The sequence below is a fragment of the Camellia sinensis genome, chromosome 13, assembly GCF_055761805.1.
Source record: "Camellia sinensis isolate YWXY chromosome 13, ASM5576180v1, whole genome shotgun sequence".
Classification (NCBI taxonomy): Eukaryota; Viridiplantae; Streptophyta; class Magnoliopsida; order Ericales; family Theaceae; genus Camellia; species Camellia sinensis.
This window is the reverse complement of record NC_138973.1, coordinates 5610866-5633247: the sequence shown is the minus strand read 5'-3', so window position 1 is coordinate 5633247 and position 22382 is coordinate 5610866. Positions and strand designations below refer to the sequence as shown.

The window sequence follows — 22382 nt, the reverse complement described above, 5'->3', positions numbered from 1 at the left end:
ATAATTTGTTTAATTTTTAATTTATATTTAATTTTAAATTTTAAATTTTGTATGAATAGTTCCAATCGATAAGATTTTCAACCAAAAACAGTGATAAGAACGTATGACCACTTTCCAATGGCAAAAAGAAAAATTTCAATCCTAGCATTTTTCTCTTCCATGTATGCAAAATGGTTCACCTCCGCCTCCACTCAACCCCACCACACTGCTACTAAGCACTACAACCTCCCTAACTCCTTTTCTCACAACCCCAGTGAAAGATTAGTTTGAGAGAGTGAGAGAAGCTAGAGAGCAATTGAAAGATTAGTTTGAGAGAGTGAGAGAAGCTAGAGAGCAAGATGTTTCTGTATTGTATGTCTTAATTACAAGGAGTAATGAACTCTCTCTTTATAGAGAGAAGAAAGGTTACATTGGATACCAAATGACCCACTACCACCGAAAGCATAAAGGAAAGCATAAACCTATACAATTAACAATTATACTAAAGCTAAAGTTATTCAATTAACAACTATATACTAATTAACAATTATATTAACAGCCCCCCGCAAACTCAAGGAGGGAAAGCATCAACCAAGTTGAGTTTGGAAACAAGATCATTAAAGCGGCCAGGAGGATGAGCCTTAGTGAAGATATCAGTGGGTTGATCGACTGAAGCAATAGGAAGAAGATGAATCGTTCCACAAGTAACATGTTGGCGAATGAAATGACAATCAATCTCAATATGTTTGGTGCGATCATGAAAAACATAATTGTGAGCAATCTGAATAGCACTCCGATTGTCACAGTAGAGAGGGGTAGGAGTAGATGAAGAAACTCCCATATCAGCAAGGAGCCAACGAAGCCACAGAAGTTCCTGAGTAGTATCAGCAAGAGCTCGGTATTCAGCTTCGGTGCTAGAGCGGGCAGTGAGAGATTGTTTTTTACTACGCCAAGCAAGAAGAGAATCCCCTAAGAAGAAGCAGAATCCCGTGGTGGAGCGTCGATCCGTAGGATCCCCAGCCCAATCAGCATCGAAAAAGGCACGTAGGTCAAGAGAGGAAGAAGCCGAGAAGTGAAGACCATGGAACATAGTGCCTTTGAGGTAGCGAAGGATGCGGAGTAGAGCAGTATAGTGGGGAGTGCGAGGAGCCGACATGTACTGACTGACAATGTGAACAGCATAGGCAATGTCAGGACGAGTGACTGTGAGATAGACAAGACTGCCAACGAGCTGGCGATAAAGAGTAGCATCAGAGAGAAGAGTTCCATCGAGAGGAGTGAGACGAATCTGAGGATCAACCGGAGTAGAGGCAGTTTTGCAATCAGTAAGACCAGCACGAGCCAGAAGATCGGATGCATATTTGGCCTGGGACAAATAGGAACCAGTAGAATCATGAGAGACTTCAAGGCCTAAGAAGTAGTTAAGAGTACCAAGGTCCTTCATCTCAAACTGTTGGTGGAGAAATTGTTTGAGGTGGAGAATACCAGCTGTATCATTACCAGTGATAATCATATCATCCACATACAGAAGAAGAAGAGTAGTACCATGAGAAGTAGTCCGTATAAAGAGAGCAGAGTCATAGGAGCTAGAGGTGAATCCGAAGTCATGAATGGTAGAACTGAACGTAGCAAACCAAGCACGAGGCGCTTGCTCTGATACCATGAAAGATTAGTTTGAGAGAGTGAGAGAAGCTAGAAAGCAATTGAAAGATTAGTTTGAGAGAGTGAGAGAAGCTAGAGAGCAAGATGTTTCTGTATTGTATGTCTTAATTACAAAGAGTAATGAACTCTCTCTTTATAGAGAGAAAAAAGGTTACATTAGATACCAAATGACCCACTACCACCGAAAGCATAAAGGAAAGCATAAACCTATACAATTAACAATTATACTAAAGCTAAAGTTATTCAATTAACAATTATATACTAATTAACAATTATATTAACACCCAGTATTAACCTCCCTGTGTCTTCCACAACCCAACCACGACCTCTTCCCTCCTCCCCTCAACCCCTGCAATCGCCGAATCTAGCCCATCCCCCAACCAATCACCATCAACCACCTTATCAACTACCACCAAACCACCCCCTTTGACGAATCAATTTTTACCCACTACCACAAATCAACCAAATCAACAACTCAACCAAAGTGATGACAGGAAAGAGAGGAAGAGAACTAGCCAAGAAGAGGTAGGTAAGAGAAGAGAGGGAATGAAAGATGGGGGTGGAACAGATAAAACGAAAATACACCACAAAAAAAAATATATATATATATATATATATAATTTTTTTTGGGTGGGTAAAATTTATAATTTTAAATTATTTATATTTATAATATTTTCTACTTATTTATAAATATTTTTCACTGACACAGTATAATTCTCCCAAGGAAGATCAATCTTTTGTCATCACATCTGCCAATCATCTTTGTCTCACCATCACGGCCCCTCCCCAATGATCTTCAATCACCTCTGCCTTGCCAGCGTCGCCCTTTCCCAGCCCCTACACTAGCCGCGTCTTCCCCTAATCTCTCTTCTCTCTATACATTATAGTTTTGAGTGAGTTAATTCAAAGTAACTCTCTAAGTTGGATGGGTTATGGGCCGATGTACCATTTTGCTCTTGAAAACACGTCGTGTCATTCACATACACTCTTTTCTTTTCTTTTTCAAAAACTCTAATTAGACATAAATCTAAAATTAAAATTAAGCAAAATGAAAATAGATGGACTAAAATAACACAAAAAATAAATTATAAGTACTATTAGCATAATTTGTCTAAAAATTCTCTGAACTATATTGAAGAATTTGAGAAGGAATTTGAAAACGGAAAGAAAAAAAAATAGATAAAATATAAATAAAATATATCTATATTTTAACTAATTTCACACATTTTTTTCTTCATTTTTTTTTTTAAAAACTCTTCTCAAATCCCTCAACCAAAAATAATGTAAGCAATGTTCCATTTGAGAATTTGCTGAAGGAAATGAAAAGGAAAAGAGAAAGGAAAATAAAAGGAAAATAAGAAAGAATTAGTAAGATTTGAATTCCAAACTAAACTATGTTGGTTGAATTGGGAAATGAAGAAAAAAGGCTACGTGAATCTGAAAAGACAAAGACAAAAAAAAAAAAAAAAAAAAAAAAAAAAAAAGAAAAAGAAAAAGGAGGAGGAGGAAGGTTGCATTTCCTTCTCACTTTTTATTATAAACAAACAAAAAATAGAATTACATATCAAAGCCTCTAAGAGCATCTCCAACGGTGAATTAGATTTTTCACCAAATCTGAGTAAAAAATGACCCATTTCATCAAATTTGATACCACTCGCTCCAACGGTGCATCAAATCCCGTATCAAATCTCATGGGTCAACCGGTTGATCGACCGATGGGTTGACCGTTAAGCGTAAATATTTTTTTTGGAACGCTACGTTTCAACGCTATGTTTTTTAGAATATTTCAATGATAAAACAATTGCAGCTTTCTGTAAAGATGTTTGCTAGTGAGTCGACCTATTTCTGAAATTGTTTCAAATGATGAAAACCCACCAATTGTTTCAATTGGGTTGTCATGATGTATGCAATTTCAGCTTTCATAGATTCATATTTGCAGATTCATATTTGTAAACAATTGCAGCTTGTCACGATGTCATGATGTAAACATGTCATGATGTAAACATGTCCAGCTTCAGATGAATGTATGATTAAACAATTGTCATGATATAAACATGTCTAGCTTCATATTTGCAGCTTCCATTCTCAGAGATTCATCAATTGAATAAAGTGCAGATGTTTGGGTCGACCGGTTGGTTGACCGGCCGGTCAACCCGTAAAGCAAAAATAAATTTTTTTTTTTACCTGTTTGAACCTTTTTTGACCGGTTTGAACCTATCAATTTCAAAGGAATTCGATCGACCGGTTGGTCGGCCGGGTCCTCCCTCCAACGGTCACCAATAGTGTTTTGGTGAAATCAGTATTTCGTCGTCAGTTTGATGAATTGTTTGATGAAATCTCAATCTGATATTCATTTGGTGCAACCATTGGAGCAGTGAATAATAACTTTTTCATCAAAATTTAAATTTGATATCAGTTTTGGTGAACCATTGGAGATGGTCTAACTAAACGCACCAAATTCATATTGACACATAAGCCATCTGTCATGAGATTAGTAGTACAACATAAAATTTCATACTTTTGGAATTCGAGATACGTAGCTAGCTTTATTGCGGAAGGAATCTATGAAGCAATCCAGCACAAAAGTTAAAACTTCATAGCATGCTTGTAATATAGTTTACCGTGAAAATTTTATCATAATTTTACTAATGTATATTTAAAGTTGTTGGATTGTAAGTCGCATTTTGTCCATAAAATTCAATTGTGGTTAGAATTCTAAAAATACATTTAACAACAAATTATTTTTGAAGCAAGAGGAAAAGAGCCAATATAGTTGTGAAAGTCTCAAAGTGCAATTAAAATTCTAGACAAGAGACAACAGTTATTTTTATCTCTATCTACAACCATCAATCCCTATGACAAAAAAGAGGTGATAGAAAGCAAAATCACATTCCACCAACCCCCTACAAAAATTGAAAATTAAACCATTACAGTAACTTTAAAATAAAAAAAAAAAAAAATTACCAGAGATATTCTTTCTCAATCATCCTCATCATCGCCCTCAGATTTGGAGGCCCGAACCCTACTCTGATTCTGATAATTATTGATTTTCGAAGGCCCAAGTTTTGTAGACGACGTCGTATCAATGAAAGTTGCTGACGACATCTCCATTTGACAAACCCTAACCGCACCCAACAGCCTCTCCGGCAGCTCATCCTCTGCCTGCGCCTCCACCACAAACCCCATGTCCACCGTCACCGCCGTCACGTATCCCAATGCAAGGTGCAAGACGGCGCTCGCAATTGCCGAGCTCCCCATATCGACGTCAATCTCGAGGTAGTTCGAGCCTCTGTGATAGTTACACGTCAGAGCTTTACCGAGGAGACAAGCCGAGTAGTTCCCTACGGTGGCTTTGACGATCCACGGTCCTTTCACGATCCGGTTCACGATCTTCAACCGCTGGTTCCGGAACGAGTTGTCGCCATCGACGAACCGCTGGAGAAGCGAACCGGAAACGATCGGATCGTCGGTGGAGAAGTAGAACACCGCGCTGTGCTGGTCTCGGCCGGGGACTTGGAGATTGACCGCGAGTACGAAGGTTTTGAGATACTCGCCTTGTGATTGGGCCTTTCTCAGCGCGTTCATGACACGGTTGTCTGGGCGGGCGAGTACGTTATCGAGCTTAGTCGCTGATCGGAGCCAGTCAACTCCGGCAGGCTGTAACAGCCACGCGCCGGAGGGGGACTTCTGCTTCTTCGAGAAGTAGTTTTCGCCTCGGAGAGAGAAGAGATCGCCTGGTGGTGAAGCCCAGCCGTTGGATCCATTGTTGAGGTCCACGTGCTTGAGAGATCCACCGTTGATCGCTTCGTCTCTCCAGTAGGCTTTGGCGGCGGCAGTGGTGGTGGCGGAGTCTTTGCCGGAGAAGAGTCTGGCGTCTTCCGTGACGACTGAGCTCCGATGCTTCAGTTTTTGCTTCTGCTTCGTCGGGCACATTGTTGTCACTCTCTCTCTCTCTCTCTCACACTACTTTTTTTTTTTTCCCTTTTTTTCTCTCTTAAATTTCGGTATCACTCGCTCTCTTAGAAGCTCCGTCACGATGAGTTGGAGAACAACGCACGGTTTGCATAATATAACTCCAAAATTGATTTATATAACAACAAAAAAGATTCTTTACGAAAGCATAAGTTATTCCAATTTTTAATTTTTATCTACGATATGATGTCTCGTATTTCTATTCATTAATTAAAATTGTATTTGGCCCATCTATAAAAAATTTATAATTTTTTTTAATATATTTACTTTTTTTTGATTGGTACATACAATGGAATTCATGGCTTTAAGTTAATGTTCAATAGACATTGAATAAATGTGAGCCCTTTTCTCTTTTGCCAACTAATTTCTAGCTCAAAATTATAGGAAAACTGTGGTGCCATAAAAATTACTAGAAATTTAATCAAAATTTTAGATTTATGGTAAAAATTTGAAGTCTTTGGTGTAGGGCTACACTCTAAGTAAATATTGACAATTGATGATAAATTCTAAGTATTTTTCTAATTAATTTTTTCTGAGATTGTAACACTATTGAAATTATATCTTCATTTTATTTAAGAAAAAATTGGAGCTATCTTCACTTTACGTTTGTACAAATAATACTCTTTTTATTTTAATTATATAAAATGACAATAATATCATGTAGTAAAAATAAAAAAGATGAACGTTAATACATCAAAAGAATAGAAATAAGAGGGAAATTAACATTAAGCAAAAAATGAGAGAAATATTTATTAAAGAGTGAAAAATCTGTTTGAGTTGCGACTTTTGTTGTAATTTTTCACACAAAAATAGTTGTAATCCCATTTATTTGTAATTATCTTTTATCATGTACACTTATTTGTAATTTTTTCTAAAAATAACACCACTAAAAAATAAATGTCCAGGTTTGACAGATTGATTCAGAGAAGTTTTTCTTTTAGTTGGTAATTCACCATTGTTGGGTTCAATAGATTCATTCCAATCTCATTTCAATTATACGTTTTGTAAAATTTGTCAAATAATAAATTCAAATTATATTTGTTTAATAAAAAATTGATAAATTTAATTTTAAAATACAAGAATTTATTTAGTGTGAAATGAACCGGAGAAAACAAAGAACCGACGAAAACTTTTGCCCATAGGTTGACTTCGTTGATGGTGAGAATCGAAGATATTAACCAACAAAAAAAAAAAACAATAATGATTCATCCTCCTTTTCCCCTCACCCCTTTTGACCCCCTCTCTCTCTCATTGGTTATATTTTCTTTTTCTTTTTCTTTTTTTTCCTGCTCCTCCAATCACCACCCGCCACGTGACAAAGGGAGGTGAGAGGGTGACCCCCAAAAGGAAATCCCAAGCATTATTCAAAAGAAAAAATGGCGCACAAGAGAGATTGTGTTGTGTCACTGGACATTAACCAAAATTCACTCTTTCGGCATTGATAGGCCACATGGCATTTAAATCCATACGTTGAGTGTCACCTCAACACCGTCCAATATCTGTCTCTATATTCTCTAAACCTTTTATTTGAAATTCTCACGTATTCAGTAGAGTATTCAGTAGAGCTGTGAAAAAGTGATTATAATTTATAGTTAAACAATTTATAACTTATAGCTGTGAACATAAACTGATTTTTAACTTATAAATTAAACTTCTCCTCCTCCCTTACTAAAAGAATAAGTTGATTTTTTGCTTACAAAAAACTATAAGCTGTATTCTTAAGCTGAACCAAACACATCATATGTCCGCTAATTTCAATTTTTTTTTTTATTTTTTTTAATTTTTTTAAGTATAGAAAAATAGAAAGTAATGAAATTAATTATAAAATCAATGAAATACTAGGTGAATGATGCAAAAATAATGTACAAATAGCTGAAAATCTGTTTCCAAATGACGAAATTACCCCCCCTTTTTTACTCTCTTTCTCTTTCTGTGTCTTCAGTTCTCTTTGGAATCACATCATCCGTGACCAACGGGCGAATGACAACCAACCAACGGCAAGACAATGACGGGTTTTCTTGATTAGGAAAAATGCCACCAAAAAAACAAAAAAAACTCCTAATCACAAGCGCCAATAACATCCTTTCAAATATTCAAACAATATTCACCAACTAAAGAAAAGAAGAATTTGAGAGAACTACAAATTCATCATGTCATTTCAAGAACATCAGTTCTAGAATGGGGAGGGCAAACAGAGAGAGAGAGAGAGAGAGAGAGAGAGAAATCTCATCTAATCAAGTTGTACAAGAAATCCCCAGCCACGAAGCACATTTCATCACTGGACATAGAAGTGTCCGCCCATGAAAAAAGCAGAGATAGAACCACCACCTTGTATAAGAACCTTGTATACCATCAAAACTACTGTTGAATTGAAGATTCCCTGCTAAAGAAAAACATAGATCTCATTTGGCCTCATTTTTAAGTCGAAGATAGACATAAAAGTAAAGCTTAGACACTAAATACTATGATATAGAAAGCAGATAGTCAAGCCAGGTATGTCATTTGCATGAAATCTACAAGGATGAAACCAGAGGCCTAGTTTGGGAATAAGTTTTTTTAGTAACTTTTTGATTTTTTGAGTAAAATATGATATATAAAAAAAATAGTATGTTTAAGATGACTTTTTAGTTTTTTACAAAAATATGTGCAAAAAATAGAGAGAAAATGAAATCTTTGACTTTTTAATATAGGTTATTGGCTTTTTATTTTTTTAGTGACTTTTTCACTTTTAAGCTAAAAAGTAATGTTGCCAAACAAGAAGCTTAAATAAAAACTGCCAATTAACAACGTTGAGGAACATATCGCTAATAACTAAGTGAGTTAGGTAAAATATAAAGGTCTCCTTCCTCTTCATGTTCAAGTTCAAAACCCCAGCTCAATTAAAAAAACAATTTCTATCATCATACAGCATTGGAGGCTTTCATTCACTCATATAAGCACGTCATATGAAACAAAATTTTCAGTCAAATAGGCATTGTCATCTTTTTGTCACTTGCTTCAATAGCTAAGCATACCATTGGCGAACACATCTATGACAAAATATCAACAAACAAAAGGAAGAGAACAAAAGAAACTTGGGAAACTGCAGCAATATAATTGATTTAGCACTCTGTATGTGAAATTAATTCCAATCTTTCTGAATTATTGTCGGTGCAATGGCAATTACACTCCCATCAATCAATCAATATACCACTAAACACACAATGTGGGGGCATATGATAGAATATATGTATCATAATTTGAAAGCATTTGATGCAGCATGGTCTCTCAAGACACTTCCATTGAAGATATGGTGGGCAGAATAAACTTGCTGATGTAATCCTTTCGATATATGAATAAAAAGAAATACAGAGAAGAAATAAGATAATAACGAAGACGGAGGGAAAGAGTAGAAGAATAGAGAAGGTCATTAGCAAAATCAATAACTAAACAGAAGAGAGGAGAATCACAGAAGCAGCAACAAGAGACATAAAAGAATAAGGGGAGAGAGAACTCAAGATCTATCAATCAAATATGAATTTTACTCCTATCAAGGAGGCTAATTCCATTTAACAGCAATGGAGCCTATTTATAAGTTTAAGGAAAATCTAATTAACTTGTAGAAACCTCTAAAACTCATTCAACTCATTCTACCCAACAGAGAGGGTGATTAGCAAAACTTATTTGCAACTAAATATATAAAGCTAGCTAAAAAAGTCTCAGACCCAACTTCAAAAAGTTGTTTTTTTAAAAATATTTTTTTAGCATTTGAGCTGAAAATGTTTTAAAAATTTTAAAATAAAATTGACAAAATTTTACCCGACGCCCTAAGTTTTATAGCTAAAAAAATAAATAAATAAATAACAACGGAGTATCTAAAAGGCTCCTGATTGTTGGCATATTATAATCACCGAAAGTCACTTAGTATTTTATTAGCCGAAGGCACTAGGGTCTGTAATCATTGTTATGCCCTTAGGGATCATCTTGTAATTGTCTTGTTTGTAAACCCTAATCTTCATCTATAAATAAGGGGTGATATCTCATCATACCCTAAGCTGATTATTCAAGCTTCATGGTATCAGAGCTTAATCTATAGGGTTTCGGCTCACCCTCGTTGGTAGACCTTTTCACCAACAACACTCTAGGGTTCAAAGCTTACCTGGGTGGATCTTCCTCAGCCGTCTTCCTCAGTCAATCTTCCTCAGTCGATCTCCTCAGCCGTCTTCCTCAGTCGATCTCCTCATCCCCTCAGCTCGTCTTCCTCAGCCGTCTTCCTCGTCGACCTCCTCTGTCGACAGCACCGCAGCTCGGCCGACAGCACCGCAGCTCGTCTTCTTCGTCAGCTCAGTCGATCTCCTCATCCCCTCAGCTCGTCTTCCTCGTCACTCGACCGACAGCACCGCAGCTCGGCGACCTCCTCCAGCCACTTCGTCGCTCGTCTCCTTCGTCGTCCTCTGATTTCCTCAGCCTCTGATCTCACTGTGGTATATAAATATATATATATACCTATATATCCTGATATATATATATATATATATATAAATAGAGCCGGATATATATATATAGTTATATATAAAAGACATGTATAAATAAATCAATTTAAAAAAAAAATAAAAATAAAAATAAAAATAAAATAAAAATAAAAAATAATAAAATAATAAAAAAAATAATAAAAAATATATATAAATAAATAAATAAAATGAAATAAAATATATATATATATATATATTCAAAAAAAAAAAAAAAAAAAATCATTTCTTAATTTTTGTTATGTCTTTATAGTGGTCATTGTGCCTGTTATCTCACTACCACCTTCTGGATTTGTGATTTCTACTAGTTTGTTGTGGGTTTGGTAGTATTGTATCCATGACAGATTCCACTAGTGTGTCCTCTTCGTCTCAAACACCAAAGAGTGAGAGTCTCATTCTACCTACTACCATGACTGAGAATCCCAACCCTAGTCTGAAAATCACCACCTCTCTATTTAATGGTCAGAACTACCTAGCATGGTCTCAAAGTTTGACTTTGTTTTTGAAAAGCAGAGGAAAGATGGGGTATGTTGATGGCAGAATACAGGCACCTAGTACCACTGACTCAGGTTATGACCAATGGGAGATTACCAACTCTTTGATTATGAGTTGGCTTATCCATTCGATGGTTCCAGAACTTGGTGAGAGCTACTTGTCTATGGAGACTGCCCAGGACATTTGGGAGGCTGTGGCTGTTACCTATTCCCGCAAAGGAAATTTTTCACAGGCATTTGAGTTGCGTCGCTCTATTGAGAGCACACTTCAGGGGGAGCAGACTGTTCTTCAGTACTTCACTTTCCTCACCAACGGCTGGAAACGCCTTGACCACCTAGAAGACTATAAGCCCGTTTGCCCTACTGATTCTGTCGGGTACAAGAAGTTCATTGCTCGGGAACGGGTCTTTAAATTTTTGGCCGGCCTAAATATGGAGTATGATCCAATTAGGGGTCGAGTTCTGAGTATGGACACCCTTCCTTCACTCCAGGAGGCATTTGCCTATGTACAAAATGAGGAGAGTCGTCGGTCAGCTATGATGTCCCCTGTCTCTACTGACCGTTCCGCATTACTGTCTACTCCTCGAGATGGCCTCAGCCTGCCTCCTCCGTCTGCTGCTAAGGAGTCTGTATTCTGTGATTATTGCAAGAAGCCGCGGCATACTCGTGAGACATGTTGGAAGCTTCATGGGACTCCATCTGGGGGTCGGGGTGATCGGTCAGGTTCTCGAGGAGGTCGGTCAGGCCACTCTCGAGGACGTGGTTCCTATTCCCGGGCTCATCAGTCTAGTACCGTTGATACCCTTGATTCTAATTCTACTTCTGTTACCCAAGCTTCTGATACTGAGCTGGAAGATGCTTTGCGCCAATTGTTGGACCGCCGATCTTCTACTGCTCTCAGTACCGCTTCCTCGTCCTTTGCCCGCTCAGGTAACTTAGCATCTGTTCCTTGTGCTTTCCTGTGTCATACATCTTTGCCTTGGATTATTGATTCTGGTGCCTCAGATCATATGTCTGGCTCCTCTGATCTTTTCTCTGCCTATAAGCCCTCTTCAGGTCAGGACAAAGTTAGGATTGCCGATGGAACTGTTTCTTCCATTTCTGGAAAAGGTTTAGTCCAAGTCACTCCTACCATGCATCTATCTTCTGTTCTCCATGTTCCCAAGTTTTCTGTCAATCTGTTATCCTTAAGTCGTCTTACCCAGGATTTGAATTGTTGTGTGACGTTTTTTCCTGATCATTGTCTTTTTCAGGACCTTGTCACGGGGAGGACGATTGGCAGTGGTAGTGCAAAAAATGGTCTCTACTTCCTAGATCAACCGGACAAACTTGCTTATTCTTCCACCACATCTTCTACTACTCCCGCTGATGTATGGTTGTGGCATCGGCGTCTTGGGCATCCCTCATTTCATTTACTTAAGCATTTATTTCCTTCTAGTTTCGCAAATCATCATGTGTCTGACTTTCTTTGTGAGTCTTGTCAACTTAAACAACATAGAGCTTCTTTTGCTCCCAATTTGAATAAAAGCTTAGTTCCTTTTTCATTAATACATTCTGATGTTTGGGGGCCCTCTCGTGTTCTGTCTGTGAAAGGTCATCGCTGGTTTGTTACATTTATTGATGATTTTTCTCGTGCTACTTGGGTGTATCTCATGAAAGATAAGAGTGAAGTTTTCTCTGTGTTTCGCACTTTTCATAAGATGATTTGTACTCAGTTTGGGGCCACTATCAAAATATTTCGTTCTGATAATGGCGGGGAATACATAGATTCTGGGTTAGAACAATATTTCTCTACTCATAGCATTATCCATCAGACCTCTTGCACCAATACCCCTCAACAAAATGGGGTGGCCGAACGCAAGAATCGGCATCTTCTTGACATGGCTCGGTGCATGTGTTTTTTTATGAACGTGCCTCAACCCTATTGGGGCGACGCTGTTCTCACCGCTGCCCATCTTATTAATCGTCTCCCTACCCAGGTCTTGGACAAAAAGGCTCCGCTTCACGTCCTCCTCGGTTCTCAGTCCTTGTTTTCTATTCCTCCCAAAATATTTGGTTGTGTCTGTTTTGTCCATAATCACTCTCCCTCTCGTGGTAAGTTGGACCCTCGCTCCCTCAAGTGTGTTTTCCTTGGTTATTCTCCTACTCAAAAGGGGTATAAATGTTACCACCCTTCTTCTCGTAAGTGGTTTGTGTCCATGGATGTCACTTTCTTTGAGTCCCAGTCCTATTTCTTGTCCTCTCCTGTGTCACCGTCCTCATTTCCGGGGGAGCCTTGGTGTGAAGTGAGTCCTGTGTCTCCTATGGTAGAAGTGAGTCCTGTGCCTCCTATGGTAGAACCAGTTGTTCTTGCACCCCCCTCTTCTACTGGAACTATAGAACCCACTGTCACCAAGAATAAAGATGGGCATGTTTATGTCCGGAACATCGACAGAAAACAAGTTAACTGGATACAAGGGACCGTTTCTGCTACTCCACTGCCATCTCCTGCTTCTGATGAGAGTCTAGGTAACTTTGAATCTCGTGAGTCCATTGATCTTGATGTTCCTATTGCCAAAAGGAAGGGTGTGAGATCTTGTACTCAACATCCTATCTCACAGTTTGTATCATACTCTCATTTGTCATCCTCATATAGAGCGTTTGTGTCCAATATTTCCTCTGTTAGCATTCCTAACCATTTTCAGGATGCTCTTGCTATCTCTGAGTGGAAACTAGCCATGATTGAGGAAATGAAAGCACTTAGGAAGAATGGCACTTGGGAATTGACTGAGTTACCTACGGGCAAACGACCTGTGGGCTGTAAATGGGTATATACTGTGAAACACAAAGCAGATGGGTCTATTGAGCGTTACAAGGCAAGACTTGTGGCAAAAGGGTTTACTCAGACATATGGCATTGATTATCAGGAGACCTTCGCACCCGTGGCTAAAATGAATTCAGTCAGAGTACTTCTCTCTCTAGCAGCTAATCTAGATTGGCCGCTTTATCAGTTTGATGTCAAGAATGCTTTTCTCCATGGTGACCTCGAAGAAGAAGTATATATGGACATTCCTCCGGGTTTTGAGGATCATCAAACAGAAGGGAAAGTATGCAAACTTCGGAAGTCGTTATATGGTCTCAAACAGTCTCCAAGGGCTTGGTTTGAAAGATTCACTCAGGCTATGTTTAAATATGGTTTCAAACAAAGTCAGGCAGATCACACATTGTTTGTGAAACATTCCTCATGCGGTAAGACTACAGCACTTATTGTTTATGTAGATGACATAGTTCTTACAGGCAATGATAGTGGAGAAATACCTCTGTTGAAAAAATACTTAGCCAAAGAGTTTGAAATCAAAGACTTGGGAAGCTTGAAGTATTTTCTGGGAATTGAAGTTGCTCGCTCTAAGGATGGGATATTTATCTCACAGAGAAAATATGTGCTTGACCTGTTGAAGGAAACTGGGATGCTTGGCTGCAAGGCATGTGCCACCCCACTGGAACCCAATCAAAAATTGGGAGATGATGAAGGAGGAGAAGTTGTGGATAAGGGGAGCTATCAACGATTAGTGGGTAAACTCATTTACCTATCTCACTCCCGTCCTGATATTGCTGTTGCTGTCAGTATAGTTAGTCAGTTTATGCATGCTCCTCGTCAGATTCACTTTGAGGCTGTCATGAGAATCTTGAAGTATTTAAAGTCTGCTCCTGGTAAGGGTCTGTATTTTTCAAAGTATGATCATCTTCGTGTAGAAGCCTATACAGATGCTGACTGGGCTGGGTCAGTAACTGATAAGAGATCAACTTCAGGGTATTGCACATTTGTCGGCGGCAACCTAGTTACTTGGAGGAGTAAGAAACAAAATGTGGTTGCCAGGTCAAGTGCAGAAGCTGAGTTTAGAGCTATGGCACAAGGTGTGTGTGAACTTTTATGGATCAAATTATTGTTGAGTGATCTCGGTATTGCTCAGACGGACTCCATGCGGTTATATTATGATAATAAGGCCGCCATCAACATTGCTCACAATCCAGTTCAACATGACAGGACGAAACATGTTGAGATTGATCGCCACTTCATTAAGGAGAAACTCACTAGTGGTACCATTTGTACTCCTTTTGTTCAGTCTGGTGACCAACTTGCTGACATTCTCACCAAGGGACTTGGGAATAAACCGTTTCATGACATATTAGGCAAGCTGGGCATGAGAGATATCTTCGCACCAGCTTGAGGGGGAGTGTTGGCATATTATAATCACCGAAAGTCACTTAGTATTTTATTAGCCGAAAGGCACTAGGGTCTGTAATCATTGTTATGCCCTTAGGGATCATCTTGTAATTGTCTTGTTTGTAAACCCTAATCTTCATCTATAAATAAGGGGTGATATCTCATCATACCCTAAGCTGATTATTCAAGCTTCACTGATAGCTATGGAAGAATCATCTTCGTAGCAGAGGTATGCTTGATCACCACTCTACACTCTGTAAAGTATTGACGACTATATAAAACTAAGAAGCACATACACGACATGGGTATAGACCCAGATCGAATACTGCAAAAAAAAAAAAAACACACTTGTATATATATTTTCTTTGTTATGTACATAAACACAACATGCACAAACTACCAAAAATAATAGTAATTCAACATGAAAAAAAGCATTCAACTAATAATTTAAGCATCATTGAACATATAAAAGTTTAAACACAATTAACCTCAAATCTTCTCCATCCAATACCAAAATCTTGAGCTTAAAACATTCACCTTAAGTCTAAAGAATAAGCAGAAAACCAAAAATAAATGCATCAATTTACCACTCAACATCTCCGGTGGAGGTCACTGGTGGCTAGCTAATTCCTCGTTAATAACTATCGAAGCTCTAGTAGCCTCTCTGTCTCTCTTTCGCGCGCGCATACACACTCACACACACGCATGCATTTGTCTCATATATTTCCATGAGAATGAAAGGGCTTTCAAGCAATCAGGCCAATAATTTGCCCTTTTTAGTTTTATTCCCACACTTTCTAGTTTTTCATTTTTGCCACTTTAATTTGCTTTTCAGAATTGCAACCAAGACCCCAATCTTGTCAAGATCATGTCAAATTAAGGGACATGTGTCCCCCATGCCCCAAACGTATCTAGACCAAAACAAAAACAAAAAAAATAGTTAAAAAAAGAAAGATACAAAAAGACACATGCCTAGTCGTTCCAGACAAATTTGTATCCAATACGTGTTGGAAACGGTCATGACAACTATTTTGGTGTGTCAATGTGTTTGTGCTTCATAGCTATAAAATAATCTTTATATGATTGCCACCATAACCAAAAACCTCAAACATTAACTATTTGACCAATCTTCTAAGGATGTAGGTGACAATTTTCACCAAGCAACTACCATTTGGTACTTACAAAATTGTGTCTTCGAATAATTCATCATGAGGCAAAATAACTATATACTGCATACTACGTAGTTTGCCAAAACCAAACCAAACCAAACCAAGTCTTAAGTCCCATCAAATGGGGTCGGCTACATGAATCCTTCTTCTCCACGCGGCCCTATCAAAGGCCATTTCATTAGTCAAATTAAGTAGATTCATATCTCTATTTATAACGCTAGTCAACGTTAATCTAGGCCTACCCCGTCCCCTAACACTTCCATCTACCGTTACAGCATCGCATCTCTTCACTACTGTCTCTGTTGGTCTCCGTTGAATATGACCAAACCATCTCAAACAATTCTCTCTCAACTTATCTTCTATCGGTGCTACTCCTACCCATTCCCGAATACACTCATTCCTAATCCTGTCCTGTCTAGTCTTACCACACATCCACCTTAGCATCCTCATCTCAGCCACACTCATCTTATCTACATGTTGTTTCTTAGTTGCCCAACACTCCGTCCCATACAACATAGCTGGTCTAATAGCCGTTCTATAAAACTTACATTTTAGTCTAGTGGGTATTCGTTTATCGCACAATACCCCAGACGCACTTCTCCACTTACACCATCCCGCCTTAATCCTATGGGCCACATTTGCATCAATCTCTCCCGCTGTTGTGATAATCGACCCTAAATAACGAAATTGTTCACTCTTAGGCAGTTCTTGGTTCTCAATCTTCACTTCTCCTCTGTTTTCATTGTTACTGTTACTAAATTTACACTCCATGTACTCTGTCTTAGTTCTGCTTATCCAAAATCCTTTAGATTCAAGAACTTTTCTCCAAATCTCTAACTTTGTGTTAACTCCTTCTCTAGTCTCATCCACTAACACAATATCGTCTGCAAAAAGCATACACCATAGCACGTCATCCTGAATATTTATCGTCAACTCGTCCATAACTAAAGCAAAAAGATAAGGACTTAAGGTAGATCCTTGGTGTAAACACACAAAATAATAATAATAATAATAATAATAATAATAATAATAAGATGCAATCGTAGGCCTCGTTTGAGAAATTGGCTATCTTAGTTGGCTTTTTGACTATTTTATGAGATGAAAAAAAAAATTTGTGTTTGAGATGATTTGTGGGTTTTTTTGTAGTTGAATAGATGGTTGTGAAAGAAAAAGTGATTGATTGATGTGTAAGATGTGACATTTTTGTCTTAGTAGCTAGTTTAGCCATTTTGTTTATTGGCTATTGTAGCCAAAAAAACTCTTCCCAAATAGGGCTTTAGTTACGTGCTCATGTATGGAATACAAGGTTGAGCAGTGCAGATGTCATGCAAAGTATGCAATAGAAAATATGTGACACGCCATATTGTGGTACCGGGGTAGCAACAATAATCTCTTAAATTAAAAATTTCAAGAGATTTTGAACCATAGAATATCATATCCCTTAAATTACTTCATTTTCTTTCTACTTTCTTCATTTTGTTGTGACAAAACATTTTATCTTAAGCTCCAAAACTTTTTATACAATTCTATATAATTTTTCTCTTGCACCTTTGGTTAACAAGGCTTGCTTTCTCACATACACAAACCTTAGGTATATAAAGCTTGCAAACTACTAATTTATGCCATTCATGAATCCACACTATCAGAATCCCTCCTCCAACTTAACTACTCCACCTTTGTAAACAATCTGCTAAGCACATTTTAGCATCAAATTGGAAAAAAGTAGCATTAAGTGCTCATCTCGAGGATACACCATGATGTTACAACACATCCCCTCAGGGCCCCATTTGCTAGGGCTGAGTAAGGAATCCGTAAAATCCGTAATCCGATCTAGTTCAGTCCAATCCAGTAGGTTTGGATTGGTTTTTTGAATCCGTGATTCGGTTTCGGATTGAAAAATTAAAAATTCGTAATTCATGGATTGGTTCCGGATTGAACTCCAAGGTTCCGGATTGGAACCGATCCGGACCGTATACAAATAGTCTATATTTTTATTATACACCCTCCTGCATAGTATCTTCTCTTATTTCATATAAAACTTAAATCCAAACCTAAACTTGCATAGTATCTTCTTTTATTACTTTTGTTTACTAGTTTTTAGTGTTAATTTTAAATGGTTTAAATACTTATGGTGGAATTAATTTTCTTATAGTTGTTTAAATTCTAGAACAGTTTGTCGCTATTATAAAAAGACATGTTGCTATTATGAAACTAATATGGTGCTATATTTATATTTTTACGAAATTAAAGTGTTATATATATTTTTTTGTTATTTAATTATGTAAATCCGTGGTCCTAAACCGATCCAATCCGTGTTTAAATTAATTGATTCGAATTGGTTTCACGATTTAAATGGAATTGGATTGGTTCTAATTTTTCAGGATCCGGTAGATAACGGATTGGTCCTGGTTTTACTCTAATCCGGTCCAATCCGGACCATGCTCACCCCTACCATTTGCACAAGCCTTATCCTTCACTCATGCCTAAAGCCTAAGTTCTCTTAAGCAAAATACAGGAATTATGAAGGTATTACAAAACTTACATCCACGCTAACCTCAGTTCATTTGATGAGATCTTGGGCGTAATCAAATGCAAAAACCCCCAAAAAATATAAGGTCAAAGGCCCTTGTATTGTCCTTCTGCAAGAGCAATCAAAGCTTTGTATATAGTATTATCTATCTATCTATCTATCTACTATTATAAAGTGAAGGCTTCCCATGGTATTGACACAATGTGACATTTTCATTTCCGAAAATGCCATTCTAGCCTATTTAAAACACAAAATTATATAGTGAGGTGAATGAAATTCAAACCCTAGACCTTCAGTCCAAGAAACAACGTATTTACCACTTGGGTGGCTAGCAACCATAGTTGTCAAATCGAGATTCGTATCGTGAATCGAAATGACCTTGTACCGAATCGCGAATCGAATCGAATCGTGAATCGTAAAGATTCGGTCACTTTTTTAAAATTACTTAAAAATATATATTTACCCATTTAGATGTTAAATATATCTTATGAATATGAAATATCTAGACTTAAATCAATGAAAATGTTATTTTGAGTGATAATCACGTAGTTTAATAGGTAATAAGTTAACAAAATTCTTATGTAAGATCACTATCTTACTTTTTTTCTTTTTAGATATTTATTATTAACCATTCTTAATAAAGATAATAATCAAATAGACAAATTATCAATTTTCAAAGTAACAATAATTAACAACGATATTGATATTTGGACAATAAGCATACATACTTTTCTAAGTAACAGTGAACAAATAATAAGAAAGAATTATTTAGAATATTTTATTTTAAAGCTTAAAACATTTTCAAAGGTATAACTGACCTCACATATGTAATATTCAATTATATTCAATTTAATAAAATAGCAATAGATAATTCATAGTGTAACTTTAATGTTAAACATCTTTAAAAGATATATTATGATTTTTTAAGGGGGAAAAAAATGCGAAGAAAGGTTAAAAATATATTGGATCTGAATGAATCTGATTGGATTCTATTAAAAACTTCATGATCACTAAAATAATAACAAATTATGTATATATGTTGGTTATTTTGGTATTAAACGCTATTAGAAGTTGTATTATGTCATTTTCATTAAAAATATGAAGAAAGAAATAGTTGAAAATATGTCAGACACAATAATTTAAAAAATTACGTGAATCGTAAAAAGTGAATTGAATCATGCGACTCACTAGAGATTTACTTCCAAAATAGATTCACCCATAATTCGTATCGATTTTGCAAAAAATTCGAATCGAATCGTGAATCGAATCGCGAATCGTAAGATTCTGATAACAGAGAGATTCACCTATAGATTCGTATCGATTTTGCAAAAATTGTGAATTGAATCGTGAATCGAATCGCGAATCGTAAGATTCTGATAACAGAGCTAGCAACATATATACTTTTAAATCAAAATCATATATTTTACAGATTTAAAAGCACACACCTAAAACAATGACAAATGCAATGTTTTCATATAACTTTCAGTTGTCCATCTTTGTGGAATTGCACTTTTATTTTATTTTATTTTTTATACTCCCTCTGTCCCATAATATTAGTCCCTTATTCCATTTTTCATTATCCCAAAATATTAGTCCCTCTTCAAAAATCAAGTACAAAAATAATATAAATTTTCCATTTTGCCCTTCTTTTAAATTCATAAATAATATAAAAAGTACAATTATGACATTGATATTCTCAAAAAAGTGTACTATCAAAGGGTAATTTTGAAAAACTAACTTTTTAAAAGTACAATAATTGTACTACCAAAAAAAGTTAGATTCCCCAAAAGGGACCATTATTTTGGGACGGAGGGAGTAACAAAAAGGAAATGGTTTTTTGTACTAGAATCCCTAACAACATTTCACAGCAGTCAAAACCGCCACACACCTAAAACGATGACAAATGCAATTAATTGCAAGTATTGAAATCACATAAATGCATAAAACCCATATCAGTAAACGACATTTAAGTACTTGTTGAACAATGGATCAGTGAATTAGGGCTTTTACCTTCTGTTACTGTAAATTGAACTGGTTCTAGTGCTCCTTTCTTCTCTGAGGCTGCTTCTCAGTAGCTAACCTGTAAATCCAATAAACCTACACACATGTATACATATGCACATGTATATGAAGATAAATCAAATCAGACATCTGTTAGTGATTGTATAATGAAATGTTAAGATGCGAGAGCAAGAGAAAATGGGTTTTTGAGTACCAGAGCCAAGACGTGAGCGGCTATTAGAACGACTACCATTAAAGGTACAGCTTCGAGGATCCATGGCCGAGTCGATATTTGTTGTTGATTCGCCATTTTTGTGCGGGAGGAGAGCTTGCTGCGACCAGAGGGTAGGGTTTAAATATTCCAAACCAGAGAGGGTTTTTCACATATTCACGTTTGGGACAAGGGATGTGAGGGGTATTCGATTGAAAATTACTTTTTTAAAAAATAATAATAAAATAAATCAAATTCCACTCTTTGTTTGGCCTTTGTCAATACTATTACTTTAAGGGGTTGTTTGGGGTATTTTAAATAAGTGTATTTTTTATTTTTTTGAATTAAAAAATTGAGGAAAAAAATATGAATATTTGGATTAACTTTTTAAATTTTTATGGAAAAATGTGTATTAGAAAATTGTATAAATTAGTGTGTAAGGAAAAATTAAGATTGAGAATTGTGCAGCCGTAATTTTTGATTTTTGGTGAATAGTAATAACTTTTTAACTTTTTGAATAATTTTTTGACTTTTTTTCAACTTGCCAAAATTGACCTAAATGTTTTATAAATATTTTTATCAAATATTTTATATAAGTGTGGCATCATATGAGATTTATATGGTGTGAATCTTACACTTATACAAGACATGTTATAAAAATATTAATAAAATATTTAAAATTTCTAACATTTTTCTGGTCAATTATCTAAGTTATAAATATTTTATTATTATAATTTTTTATTTAATAAAATTAATTATAAAAATAAAAAGCACCTAAGTTAATACCGCATGCTTTTATAATCGATATGAGACCACCTTTTCATGTTTTTCTTTGTGCTTTGATCAATATTTGATGCTTTGCTTGTCATGCTCACAACTGATACTTTGCTTGCAATGCCATCATTTGGGGAAAAAATGTGGACTCTAAACAAACTTGCCGTCAAATAAGGTAGTGGTGTGGACCATATAGATGGTTAAATGTGAATGGGATGGAATAACATTAGGAATGAATGATAAGAAGATGCATGATAAGAAGATGCGTACAAAAATTAAGGATCTATTTGCTTATTTATTTTAATATTTGTCATTTGCTTTTACTAATTAATACTTTGAGCTTGAAAATCATTTTTGTATTTTAAACATACAATGGAAATGATATAAACTCAAAAAGCTACTAATATATGTATTGACGTTAACAATGTATCATTCATAAATTATAATTCACATTTAAATCAAACGGAAGATAGTGATAATAACAAAATATTTTTTCTTCACGAGTTAAATTGATACTTGGCATGAGTCAAGTTGTTAAATTAATAAATGAATGAGCTGTTATAATTGTATTTGAGTTTGAAGTTTTTAGTATTTTTTTTTTACTCTCTGTTACAAAATAAAAAATGATTAATGTGTTTAGAGAGTCGTTAAAAACAAATTTATATTTTTTGTGAGTATAAAATTTAAGTTGTTTTTTCAACTTTTTAATAGACTAAATTATTTAGAAGATATATATTTTTTTAATTGCATCTCAAATATCCATAATTGAACTGTCCACGTAATTTTATGGACACAAAAAAAGCCGTCAATGTAATTAATCACGATCAGTTTAAACTAATTATTAAAAAGGTTGACTTTAGGTTCGTTTGGCATGTAAG

At 36.2% G+C, this 22382-nt stretch overlaps 1 protein-coding gene and 1 long non-coding RNA gene across 3 annotated transcripts; both read right to left on the bottom strand.

Annotated features, from left to right (window-relative positions):
• Nucleotides 1–4411: 4411 nt before the first annotated feature.
• LOC114256673 (protein ENHANCED DISEASE RESISTANCE 2-like) lies at nt 4412–5867 on the bottom strand. The gene has a single exon (XM_028196342.2). It carries the CDS (start codon nt 5572–5574, stop codon nt 4621–4623), a length of 954 nt encoding a protein of 317 aa, XP_028052143.1. The 5' UTR covers nt 5575–5867; the 3' UTR covers nt 4412–4620.
• Nucleotides 5868–7672: 1805 nt separating this feature from the next.
• Nucleotides 7673–20982, bottom strand: LOC114256674 (uncharacterized). 2 transcript variants are annotated; one of them, XR_003627276.2, is made up of 3 exons: nt 20734–20982; nt 20529–20615; nt 7673–7996 (listed from the first exon to the last, which is right to left on the bottom strand). It is a non-coding gene; the product is annotated as an uncharacterized LOC114256674 (long non-coding RNA). The 2 variants fall into 2 exon arrangements; XR_003627277.2 differs by having other exon boundaries at nt 7673–7993.
• Between the last annotated feature and the right edge of the window lie 1400 nt (nt 20983–22382).